Source organism: Lacerta agilis, chromosome 5, assembly GCF_009819535.1.
Source record: "Lacerta agilis isolate rLacAgi1 chromosome 5, rLacAgi1.pri, whole genome shotgun sequence".
NCBI classification, from domain to species: domain Eukaryota; kingdom Metazoa; phylum Chordata; class Lepidosauria; order Squamata; family Lacertidae; genus Lacerta; species Lacerta agilis.
Window position 1 is genome coordinate 40,245,070 of NC_046316.1, and position 13,106 is coordinate 40,258,175.

Genomic DNA, 13,106 nt, shown 5'->3' on the forward strand with positions numbered 1-13,106 from the left:
ACAGCCACCATTATCCTTGGCTATTGATCATGTTAATGGAAGATGGAGAGAAGCATCATCTGAAGGGGCACAAGTTACCCTGCCCCTGCCTTCTTCCCATACACCATTCCTTTCTTTCAAAGGCTCAGAAAACACCTTTTTGACACTTAGCATATTTTTAATATGTTCCAGGATTTATAATAACCTGCCTGAAGTGAAGAAGAAACAAGAAGAGAAACAGAAACGGGTGATTATACAGAGCAACAGACTGCGTGTTGAAGTGTTCAAAAAGGTAATGATTCTCCAGTGAAGTGAACACAATACTCATTGATTCCAAAATCGCATAAATGTTGTACACCTTCAGTACCACTCTGTGGAGCAAGGGTGGCTGGTCTGTGACCCTCCATATGTTGTTGGACTTCAAACAGCCCCCAGCACAGCCAATAGTCAGAGATGGTAGGAGTCCAGTAACATCAGAAGGGTCACAGGTTAGCCACCTCTGCAGTAGGAAACCCAGTATTCCCATATTTTAAAATCCTGTTGCAAGTTTTCAAATCGTCGTGACAGCAGTAGTGCTGCTTTGCCTGGAGATTTGTGTGTGTGTGTGTGTGTGTGTGTGTGTGTAATGCATTTGTGCAGATAGATGTACCATATTGGCCTGAATATAAGCCTCACTTTTCCCCCAAATTCCGACCGTGAAAAGTTAAAGTGCAGCTTAAATTCACGACCTTACAAAAATTGGCTTTTACGATATCATTGCTGAAACAGACATGGGGTAAAACAGAACGCTTGTGAGTGCCTGCGGAATTTTAAGGAAGCGGGTTATATTTGGGTGTGGCTTATATTCGGGCCAATACGGTATCTATTGGTGCACCCCATATTTTTTCACGTGGTGGTAATCAGTACTGTTTTGCTCACCCCAATTTATGAGAAACTTCAGGGATGCCAACACATACACCAAGAGTCGGGGTTCCTTGGAATGAAGGTCACCAGAGAGAGTGGTGTCTTCGGGATATATGGCTTTATTTACACATATATGCAGGCTAAGCATAGTATGAAAGGGCTCACAGCATTGATACTGAAACAGATATTGCTCCCACTTGATGTTTCTAGAGTGGGGTTCAAAGGCCAAGGCTTTGGACTCAGCACAGAAAGCAAGTCGTGCCTCTGTGTCTTCCCAGCCGCTGCTCCAGATGAGACTGGCTCAGTTCTGCTGTTCTCTTATACTCACTGATGACATCACTTCCAAGTCCAGGAGTAGGAGATGGAAGGCATGGCATTGTAACTTAAAGGCTGCTTTTATTTTTGTTTTATTGTAGCAGTTGCTGGATCAGCTTCTTCAAAGAAATACCGAGTGACTAAAGATTCCTGGACATGTCATTTCTTCTTGGACCTTGAATGCCTTTGATGGTTATAAAGCCATAAACACTTGATGCGATCTTCACTACTTGGAGACCTTATTCATTTTAAATCCGCAAAGACTATAGCTTGATTTGAATTTATTTATTTTTTTTAAAAAATGAATATTCAAAGTAATTCTGGGGTGGGGTGGGGGAACAACTGCTGGATTATATTCTGGTGGTCATGACGCATGGAAATACAGCTTTAAAAATGGTTTTAGGCACTTGTTGTTACGGCAATGCAGTATTTATTTTGTACTTCTTTTAAATTATAAAGACAGCTTTTTATTCATAGATGAGAATCATATATTGTCACTGCAAATACATGATTCCCATGTACTCCACTTAGTGGTTGCTTTCAAGTCTAAAACTAGCACTTTTGAATGTAAGGAAAAGTGAATATTTTTGCTGTGCTATTTAGCTAAAATAGCATTGCTGCCTAACCATCCGAACTGCAGAATTAATTGAATGCTAAGCATAGTATCAAGATCCATATTTTAATCAACCACATTCTTGTTTATATAGTGAAGCCAAATAAGGGGGTTACCTGTTAAAAACCAGTCTTTGGGACCTAACTATTAATTCTTTTTTTTTGAAACATGCTCTTTGCTAAACCCTATAATTTTGCCTGTCTTCCCTTGGTTTTGTGTGTTTTTAAAATGGCACAAACCTGATCAGTGGTTCTTACCAAGAAAAATGCTTGTGGAAAGAGTGCACATTTTTAAATATCTGTATTGTTTCCTCCAAAAATACTTTAAATTGTCATTTGTGCATTCAGATATAAAGCAAGTTAAGCTTTGTACAAAGAAGGAATAAAGCCTAAGTAGGAAAAAATGTCCGGATTCTGTCAGTTTTATTGGGTAGTGTTAATTTTCAAAGCTATGATTACAAAGCACCATGCAATTCATACCCTTATGACTGTGGGAGAATACCACCATAGATTGTGTTTCCATACTTGCTTCTGTGTACCAATTCCAATTTCACTTTAATAATGTGATGGATACTATCTGGAAAATGCTACATGCTGCTTCTTTCACAGCAGATGAAACTGACTGCAAATAATCCACAGCTGGCCCTTCCTTGATCTGTTCATTCATGAGAGTTCAGTAACAGCTAACTAGGTGGGCATTTCAGGAAACGGGGAATTTGCTGATGGTGGTGGTCCGGTCCCCCCTGTTAAATATCACATTTGTTCATTTGTTGTTTATGGGCCCCAATCTTTAGCTCAGGCATAGGCAAACTCTGGACCTCCAGATGTTTGGGACTACAATTCCCATCATCCCTAACCACTGGTCCTGTTAGCTAGGGATGATGGGAATTGTAGTCCCAAACATCTGGAGGTCCAGAGTTTGCCTATGCCTGCTTTAGCTTGTATCTCTGTGTTTTTAAATATTCTGATCCAATTCCCTGTGTTCTCTCCTCTTTGAACGATTCCCAGGCCTTTCCCCCCCCCAGCTGGAACTCAGTTCTGGCACCTCTCAGGTGGGCACCATTGCCATTATAAGAGAACAAGGGAGGCGTTTGTGGTGAGTTATGGCACCTCTTTTTCTAGAAAATAGAAAAAGGTTCTCAGCTCACCTGTATAAAATTAACTGTTGTGGTACCCCATTTACTATAATGGGGAAATCTAAAAACATGCTTTTGGCCAAATTGGATGAAATTTGCAGGCACAGAACCCCTCCAGAGTAGATGAAGTCTTCCAAATTGTGGGCAAATAGGACCAGGAGCTTTTTGTGTATGAAAGTAAAAAGGATTGACTTTTATTATGATGATGGAGAGTGGTAGGTTGTGTTTGCTTCTCTTCATACCCTAAAATAATTAAGAGGTAGCTGAGTGGGGTATACTCTTGCCTGTACATTAAAAAAAAACTTTGCAGCATCACCTGCCTTTTCTTAGAAGCTTCAAACAGGACTTAGATGAGGCTGTCTATAATCTGTCTATATAGTTCTGAAGGGCTCTGGGTTTTGTGTTTTGTTAAAGCAGCAACGTAATTTTTTATATTTAAAACTGAAATGAATATTTTAACTTAAAAAATAATAACCCTCCACTGCTGAGCTTTTAACAACAACAATCTGTTCTGCGGGCCATATTTTGGAAAGCTTCACTTCTCTTCTTGCAGAGTCCATGGACAGTTCCTCAGCATTTGAAAAATGCAGGGTAGGTGTGTTACTGACACATACTGAAGTATGGTAGGTCACAATGGAAGGAGGCAGCCCTGACTTACGTGCCTTAAGGGTTTTATACCATAGAGTTATGGTTTCTAATTAATTTCTGCCTCAGGGTTTCAGCAAGCCCGTGCAGACCCTGGAACACCAGTTTCTGGTGTCCTCCCCTTTCATTCGGTGAACCACTTTCAATCTTTCCTGTGTAGAGTGCATCACTGTACATTTAAGGCTGAACAAGCTGGAATTAAAGGCCGAAGCCCTTATGGTGTAGATTCCATGCTGTACCAATGGGCATAGTTTTGAAGGGAAGCACACACCACCCATGCAATAATAATAATAATAATAATAATAATAATAATAATAATAATATATTATTATTATTATTATTATTATTTATACCCCGCTCATCTGGCTGTGTCTCCCCGTCCACTCTGAGCGGCTTCCAACAAATACTAAAATACAATACAAAGTCACAGATTAAAAACTTCCCTAAACAGGACTGCCTTCAGGTATTTTCTAAATGACAGGTAGTTGTTTATCCCTCTTACCCCTGATAGGAGGGCGTTCCACAGGGCGGGCGCCACTACCGAGAAGGCCCTCTGCCTGGTTCCCTGTAGCTTTGCTTCTCGCAGTGAGGGAACCACCAGAAGGTACTCAGCGCTGGATCTCAGTGTCCGGGCTGAATGGTGGGGGTGGAGACGCTCCTTCAGGTATACAGGACCAAGGCCGTTTAGGGCTTTAAAGGTCAGCACCAACACTTTGAATTGTGCTCGGAAACGTACTGGGAACCAATGCAGATCTCTCAGGACCGGTGTTATGTGGTCCTGGCGGCCACTCCCAGTCATCAGTCTAGCTGCCGCATTCTGGATTAATTGCAGTTTCCGGGTCACCTTCAAGCGTAGCCCCACGTAGAGCACATTGCAGTAGTCCAAGCGGGTGATAGCTAGAGCATGCACCACTCTGGCGAGACAGTTCACGGGCAGATAGGGTCTCAGCCTGCGTACCAGATGGAGCTGGTAGACAGCCGCCCTGGACACAGAATTAACCTGTGCTTCCATGGACAGCGTGAGTCCCAAATGACTCCCAGGCCACGCACCTGGTCCTTCAGGGGCACAGTTACCCCGTTCAGGACCAAGGAATCCCCCACACCCACCCGCCCCCTGTCCCCCCAAAACAGTACTTCTGTCTTGTCAGGATTCAACCTCAATCTGTTAGCTGCCATCCATCCTCCAACAGCCTCCAGGCACTCACACAAGACCTTCACCGCCTTCACTGGTTCAATCCCATCTTTTTTCATAAAGGAGTAGACAGGCAAACACAAAATATACAATAATGTTGCAATCATGCACAGAATATTTGCATGAAGCAATGTAGGAGTGTTGGAAGTTTTACTTCCATTCAGTTGCCATGTCTCATTGTGTATTCATACTAAAGAACAGAAGGTGACAGTTCCTTACCAGATGACTTTGGTGGAAGTGTATTTGGCACAGTTGCAATGTGCAGTGAAGGGTCTACAAGAATCCCAAGACTGCGCCTTTGGGGAAGCTGAATTCTGTCACTGGCAGATCCCCAACAAAGTTATAAAATGTATGCTTGACCACATTTTGATCTGAATTCAGTATCTTGGCTTTAACTGCTGCCATATATTACACAGTAATTAGGAATACATAGTTTGAAAGGGAAGTAATACGTGCATGCAATTAGCAGTGCCCCTTATAAAAACTAGCTATGAAACCAGCCCAGCATTCCTATGCAATTCAATTTTCTTCCTGAAACTCACACAATATCTTTGTAAACCAATACGCCAGGGACCAGTTGGAGGAGGACCAAGCTAATGTCAATAAGCTTTTCTTGTGGCTGCAGAAGCTACCATCTCGGCTTGCTTTTGTTTCATGGACAGTACTCATATTATTATTCTTCTCTATGGAAGATTTTTTTAAACTACCTTTGCCAACCATTGACCTCAACCTATTCTGGAGGATGAAGCCTTATTCATTGTACTGACATTTGAAATGGGATAGCATTTTGAGAACTGCTTTGAATTCATTCATAAATGCTTTTTGACATTTAAAGTTTATTCATCTTCTTTGCCTCATTTAGGTCCCTTTATGTTTACCCCCAAAAGTAATTTCCCAAGTGTAAGGACAAAATACACGACAATCTCACATGAAAAGCCTATCTCATAATAAGTTTGGAATATTGTTATCTTATCTATGGCAAGGTAAGTGGAAACAATTGATAGGGTATGAATACCTGTTTGGTATGTGGGAGGAGAACATTCTGTAGAATACCTAATTTGTCCTTGGGGGGGGGCTGTCTCTTATTATGGGTCTGACACTTATTCCATTGCTCTAGATAGCTTACTGTAATGTGGGCGGGGGGGGGAGTTGGTTCTTCATAAAAGCTTTGAACACCTGTGCATTTTTTAGATTCTTTGTGGCTAATCATTGTTTCAGTAAAACTTTGAAACAGAGATTAAGGGACATTCAATTGCATGTTGTTTTTGTTGGAGCTTCAGAGTAAGGGAAAGCTGTTCACAAAAATATTATTGTAAAATGTTAAATTACATTAATCTTGCTACTGAGCTTGCATATTAATATTATTCTGAGGTCCACAAAGACAGACAATAAAGAAAGAAAACCATTCCCACTTAAGAGTGTGGTTTGGCTAAGGTCAATAGACCTGATGTTGCTGGAGCAATTGGCAAAGGGTGTGTGTGTGTGTGTGTGTGTGTGTGTGTGTATGTGGAGAGAGAGAGCTCTGGTAGATCACACTAACAGTCACATCTGTGTTCTGTTCCCAAAGTTGTCAACCCGATTCCCAAGGAAAGCCCACAAGTACCTAAGTGAAATGGCATTTTGCTGCTCACCTTCCTCAACAACTGGTATTCAGAAGCATGCTGTTTCTCCTGGAGCTTATGTAAAGCCATCATTCCTACTCCCCATTGATAACTTTATCCTCCACAAATCTGTCTAATGCCATTTTTAAAGCTGTTTAATTTGGTGGCCATCACGAGTAGCAGCCTGGGCTTGGTGGGGGAGAAGGTAGGATGGCAAATGGTAGGCGGAGCCAGCGATCCTGACAGATGGAGCCAACGGTAGGCGGAGCCACTTCCCCCCATTTTTTCCCTAGTGTCTGACATGCAGAACACAGCCTGACATGCAGAAATTCAATATATGAAGCAATTCATGGCATTGCTATGTGGGGAAAACTTGTAGCCTGAGGAGCTGCACGTGTAAAGGTAAAGGGACCCCTGACTGTTAGGTCCAGTCGTGGACGACTCTGGGGTTGCGATGCTCATCTCGCTTTACTGCCCGAGGGAGCCGGCATACAGCTTCCGGGTCATGTGGCCAGCATGACTAAGCCGCTTCTGGCGAACCACAGCAGCGCACAGAAATGCCGTTTACCTTCCCGCCAGAGTGGTATCTATTTATCTACTTGCACTTTGATGTCCTTTCAAACTGCTAGGTTGGCAGGAGCTGAGACTGAGCAGTGGGAGCTCACCCTGTAGTGGGGATTTGAACCGTCAACCTTCTGATTGGCAAGCCCTAGACTCTGTGGTTTAGACCACAGCGCCACCCGCGTGTGTACTTAGCAGCAAATCACACTGTGACCAAGAGAATTTACTTCTTATTAGAAAATAGTATTGCAACCTACATTGCCTGTTTTTTTGTTTTTGTTTTGCATATCAGGCTGCTAAACTCACAGGTGTAGAGCCAGTTTTTAAAAAGCTGGCAATCTTGCAGTCTTCAGAGATGCATCAGACCAGACATTTGCAGGGACAAGCATGGTTGCCACCTTTTCTCCTCCCACTTGTGACATTTTTTTAATCTCATTACTGTATGCATGCATTTTATATCCCAGCAAGAGCTATATCCTAACGGGCCCTGAGATTCCACTCAGGGGTTCTATTTTGTTTCCTATCTGCAAAGTTGTAGAGAAATCTTGGAAATTGTGCAGCTAGTTCCATAAGATTATTTTCCTTTCATGCTTAAAGGATACCTATGTTGACACTGTAACCTTGATACTGGTGTCCACATACGTTTTAAAGTGTTTTTTTTATTGTTTTATCACTTATTGTGTGCTGCCCTTTAGGAAGAAGAGAAGGATGCGAATTTAGTAAATAAATAAAATGTATCTCCTTCCCATAAGTTTCAAAGATTAGTTTTTTTGGGGGGGGGGAAACAAACCCCCATGTAGCATGTAGCACATCTGTTTAGAGATTACCATGTTCCTTGTAAAATCAATACCATTTAGCCATCCACTTGGTTTTGGAATTTCTTTCTTTCTTTTTTAAGAAGCATGGATAACAAATCGAAGCATTTCTCTTTCCCTAACTGGGTTTGGCATTTTACCAAAGCTGTAGGAGGCAGAATTGCTCAATATCCATTTTCAATGACCTACAGAGTCAGATAACGAGGAGTATCATCTGCCTACCAGATGCAAAATGACATGAAGAAAAAAAAATGTGCAGATGTGTTATTTGTACAAACGACAACATAAACAGCTCTAAATAGAACTGGTCTAAGGTTAAGAAGTAGGGAAGTGGAATAAATGACTAAGGAAAATGGTTCCATTTCCCTAATAACAACCAATTTATTTATTTATTTTGCTAATTTGCTAATGATACTGTTCTACATCTGTCTGAAACTGGCCTTGTTTTTACACAGAATTGGAATATGTCTGACATTTCCTACCAACATCTTGAAGGGCACAGGTTCCTCACCCCTCTTCTAGACACTCCAATACAGAATGGCAAACTATCTAATGAACTCTTGCCATGTATAATTGCTAGCATCATATATGGTTATGTTGGTAAAAGACACAGTGCATTTTAAGAAATACATTATAAAATGAGAAAATGTAGTTTTCTATATATCTCTCGTTGTTGATCTTTCTGTCCCTGCCTCTTTAGTTAAATGAAATAGATGAAATGGGTGTGTTGAATCCTGTAGTCTGTTTTCTGGAAGTGGGTGAAGTGCCTCACTCCCTTTCCCTCCAATGGGTGCATTATCTCAGGATACCCCAGTAAAGGGGTCTGGCTGGAAGTTCTTTCCTGAAGCCTAGAGGAGAGGAGATGGGCCATAGAACTTCCAGATGGTGGCTTGGGGGGGCAGCTTAGCTGACCTGTGTCTTGAGGTGTCAGGGACTGGACTGAACAGGAGGAATGGGAAATGAGCCCTCCGTCTGATTGGCTCCTCTCAGAAGAGGAGTGGGAGTGGGAAGTTTTGCCTTCCCTGTCTCCAGCAGTTTCAGAAGGAGAGGGAGACAGGGCTGATGTACAGCTGAATGAGGAAATCCCTAGTTATGAGATAGAAGAGGATGAGGTGGCCAAAGTATTGGAGCCTCAGCTTACTTTGGCCACCTCATGAGAAGAGAAGACTCCCTGGAAAAGACCCTGGTGTTGGGAAAGATTGAGGGCACAAGGAGAAGGGGACGACAGAGGACGAGATGGTTGAACAGTGTTCTCAAAGCTACCAACATGAGTCTGACCAAACAGTGGGAGGCAGTGGAAGACAGAAGTGCCTGGCGTGCTTTGGTCCATGGAGTCAGGAAGAGTCAGACATGACTAAGAAACAACAACAACAAAGAGGATGAGGAAGGGGAAGTTAGAGAGCAGACAGCAGAGACCTCCCTGGAGAATATGGGAGACCCTCCTAGTCCAAAGGCTCACAGGTCCCTCTGCATTCAAGAACAGAGGATGCAGAGGGATGTGATTCCTGTGACTTCCTGTAGCTTTCCAGGATGTTGAGGGAAACAGAAGAGGAGGGACTCAGAGTAGCCAATGTCTCTTAAGTGTAAAGACATGGATCTTTTGTCTTGCAACCAGATGACTGAATAAACGCCATAAAATACGAACTGTTTATTCTTCTTGCCTCTGAGGCTACCGGGGGAGGAGAGGATACTCCATGCCTGATATGAGGTGGCCCTTAACCCAGGCATGATCCTGAAAATCTCCAACCAACGCAGGAGTATTAATCAGGAAGCACATCCAATGCCTAAGCCAAAGCCTACCTGCATCTGTAATCAATGATGTTGTGGCCATTTTCAATCCCAGCACGTTGTTGTTGTGTTGGTTTGTTCACCAGTTATCACCTCATCCCTTCCCGCTGTGCCTGGGACTGCAATTGCAATTTCTACTGTTGACTTCTAAAGAAACAGGAAAATGTCTTAAATACTATACCTATGTATAGTATTAATTAAAGTCTAATTTTATTATGAATCCCAAAGGAATTAGTAATGAATGCTTAACTGCAATAATTGCTACATGTATAGGCAAATTGCATTGTTACCCACAGTGTGTGTTTTAAAATGTTTGTGTTTACTACTTCATAAAAAAAATGTTGATGGCTTAAATTTAATTATATAATAGCATAAATCAAAATACATGCAAATTTAATTAGGGGTGATGAATTCTATTAAGCACAGCCTTCCAAAGCTATAAACAAAGCTCATATTCTCTTACCAGTTGGCTGCTTTGAATATTTCTGCTGCAGATTGTGTCCCAAGGCACATGGTGCTTGGTAGTGGGAGGAGATATTCTGAACGTCATGTTGGTACAGACTATGGTTATCATAATATAGTTTACCATTGACCGAATACAGTATATACCATGGGCAGGAACAGCAGCAAATGGGAGTTCCCTCTGCCCACATGGAACAGATGGGAGCTTCTTTTAAATAAAGGTAAAGGTAAAGGGACCCCTGACCATTAGGTCCAGTCATGGACAACTCTGGGGTTGTGGCGCTCATCTCGCTTTATTGGCCGAGGGAGCTGGCATACAGCTTCCGGGTCATGTGGCCAGCATGACTAAGTCACTTCTGGCAAACCAGAGCAGTGCACGGAAACGCCGTTTACCTTCCCGCCAGAGCGGTACCTATTTATCTACTTGCACTTTGACGTGCTTTCAAACTGCTAGGTTGGCAGGAGCAGGGACCGAGCAACGGGAGCTCACCCTGTCGCGCTGACCTTCTGATCAGCATGCCCTAGGCTCTGTGGCTTAGACCACAGCGCCACCTGCATCTCCTTTTAAATAAGGCCGCTTGCAATATATCCCTGCCTTATTCTATATTCCTGCAACAATAGTGAGGAAGGTTGAAGGCAGGTTTAGCACAGGGATGGGAAACCTGGTGCCTTCCTGAAGTTGTTACACTCTCATCTACTACCAGCCCCAGCCAGAATGGTCCAGAATGATGGGAGTCCAGCAACTACGGGAGGGTCTCAGGTTCCCTCTCTTTGGTTGAATTGGAAAATGGCCAGTTAAGGTGCATAGGGAAGCAAACCTAACCCTGATCTAAATCCAACACTGTGTCAGATTTCACTGTAGTTGCTTCTTAGCTGGAGCTTGTATTCTGAATACTTTATACTAAAATTGCAAGTCTCTCCCCTTCCTGCCACTAAACAAATCAGATTTTTGTGAGTAGCAATTGTTGTGAAGATGACCTATGACTGTATTTCCTGTATCACTTTTTTTTTAAAGAGTAGCTGTAGGTAATGTTTTCAAACTTTGCTATCTGCTATGGAGCCTAAAAGGAAAGGAAGCCAAGATTCTTTCCGTGTTGTGTCTCTCTGCCGTCCCCGTCCCCCGTGACTCACAATTTTAGAAAAGCAGCTGGAATTGCAAGATGCGATAAGCACATGGTAACTGGCAACGTCATCTTGATAAGAAAATAGCAACATGGGGAAAATAATGGGACCATATGGGAGGACGTAAACCAAGGCAATTTCGAGTCTGAAAAGGATGTATGAAGATAAATGTATGAATGGGTACAAAGATACTAAACCATAAACAATTCTCTTCTTTCCTAGGAAAAAAATAGGCTGAGATGGGGGAAACTGTGATTTTTGACTTCTTACCTCTGAATGTAATATGACAGATAGTTCTGCCTGAAAGAGCTGCAGTTTGGTACTCTGAAGTCTGGCAGTCACTGGTGGATCCTCTGAAGAACAACGGATGCACCATCACAATGAAAGAACAGGTTAGAGGGCATGGCTCCAAAATGTCACGATTCAATCTGCTGCTGAGCCTTCAGAATCAGTGCAACCTTCAAACCTTAGTGCAGAAATTGCCAAGTAAACATCTGCTTAGATCTCTTGTGGGGAAACTGTACTATCCCAAAGTTTCCTTTACAAAGAGTGTGCACAAGATAAATTTCTATGTAAGTGGAATGACTGAAAGCCCAAAGAGAACCCTTCCTACGTTATTAGATATGGGCTGCAGTTCCTTGGAAGTCCTTGGGGTGGGACTTATTGTGAAGTAAACATTGTAATAATATTACCTATATAACTGTAGTCTTATTTATGAACCACAGATATTACCACCTTTGAGAAAACAAAGGGTACATTTTTCTTACCAATGAGTTATCAAAACTAGCCCTCCCAGTTATCATGGAGAAGAGGGGATGGGGATTCAGTCAAAGCAACTTTCCCAATCTACTGCTCTCCATACATTTTGGATTACAAATCCCATCAGCCCCAGCCAGCACAGCTGTGGAAGGCACCAGGTTAAAGAGAATTATCTTAAGGCATGTGTTTCATGCAGCCTTGACGCCTAGGACTTTTGTTGTTGTTGAGAAGTTTCTGAACTCCGTTTTGAGTGTTTGATGGTCCTGCCTGTGTTGCCATTTCCAGAGGTCTGATGTTGCAGAGTCCCTGTCTCCGGCACCCTACAGCTACCCAAACAGCAGGAAAAAAAGGAGCTGTTTAGCCACTGAGAAGAAATCTTCTCAGCCATTTTGCTTGTTGGAGCCAATCAGAGTGAAAGGAGGTGAGACGGCCACTGAGGATTGACACTTAAGAGTCACTCTGGAGAAGGCATGCAGGAAGAGGGGTTGTTGTTCTGTATGGTCCAAAGCTAAGTATTTAAGAACACTGAAAACACAAGGTGCTTTGATTTCAAGAGAATGGAGTGCAAGTTGTTGTTGTTGTTGTTTACATATAATGGAACTTCAAGGAAAACACAACCTAAATCACTCCGAAAGAAGATATTGGAGCTTCCAAAGCATTTGCCATTTACATGCACAGAAAATAGTAGATAGAACTGAAATGCATTATTTCAAGTTTCATTGCTACCCAAGCTCATGCTACCGGTACCTTTTCAGGTTCATCTGCTTGAGTAAGACTATGCATTGACTGGAGAAATTCAGTTGGAAGAATTCAGGTGTGATTGATGTAGGCTAGGCAAAGATCCCAAGAGGAACAGGCCAGCAAAAATAGCTGCTACTTAAAATGTTGCTCCCAAAACCATCAAGTTGTGCAGCAACTATAAAGCAGTGGAATGTATAAACTTTACATACACACACACACACACATGCACTTGATGTCCCAGTTCTTTCTAAATCGAAATTATGCTTGCTTGGTGGCATCTTGTAAATACTGCTTCATAAAATTCTTTTATCCTTTCAGAATGTGGTCTCATTTTGAGACAGGCTGTTGCCAAAAGATTAAAACTGCAGCATATATATATATTTCATAAATGCATAAATAACTTCAGGATTGTTCTGTCACTTTTATTTATATCTGAATGTAATTTTACAGTGCTTTATCATTTTAATAAGAAACA

At 42.2% G+C, this 13,106-nt stretch overlaps 1 protein-coding gene across 3 annotated transcripts in view; it reads left to right on the top strand.

Annotated features, from left to right (window-relative positions):
- The window catches only part of C5H10orf90 (chromosome 5 C10orf90 homolog), a 139,292-nt gene extending 137,869 nt beyond the window's left edge, over positions 1–1,423 (top strand). For all 3 annotated transcript variants that reach the window (XM_033149423.1, XM_033149424.1, XM_033149425.1), the window contains 2 exons: positions 172–271; positions 1,299–1,423. In XM_033149423.1, coding sequence (XP_033005314.1) covers positions 172–271; positions 1,299–1,337 — 139 coding nt within the window. In that variant the 3' untranslated portion in view covers positions 1,338–1,423. The remainder of the gene's footprint in view (positions 1–171; positions 272–1,298) is intronic.
- Positions 1,424–13,106: the final 11,683 nt, after the last annotated feature.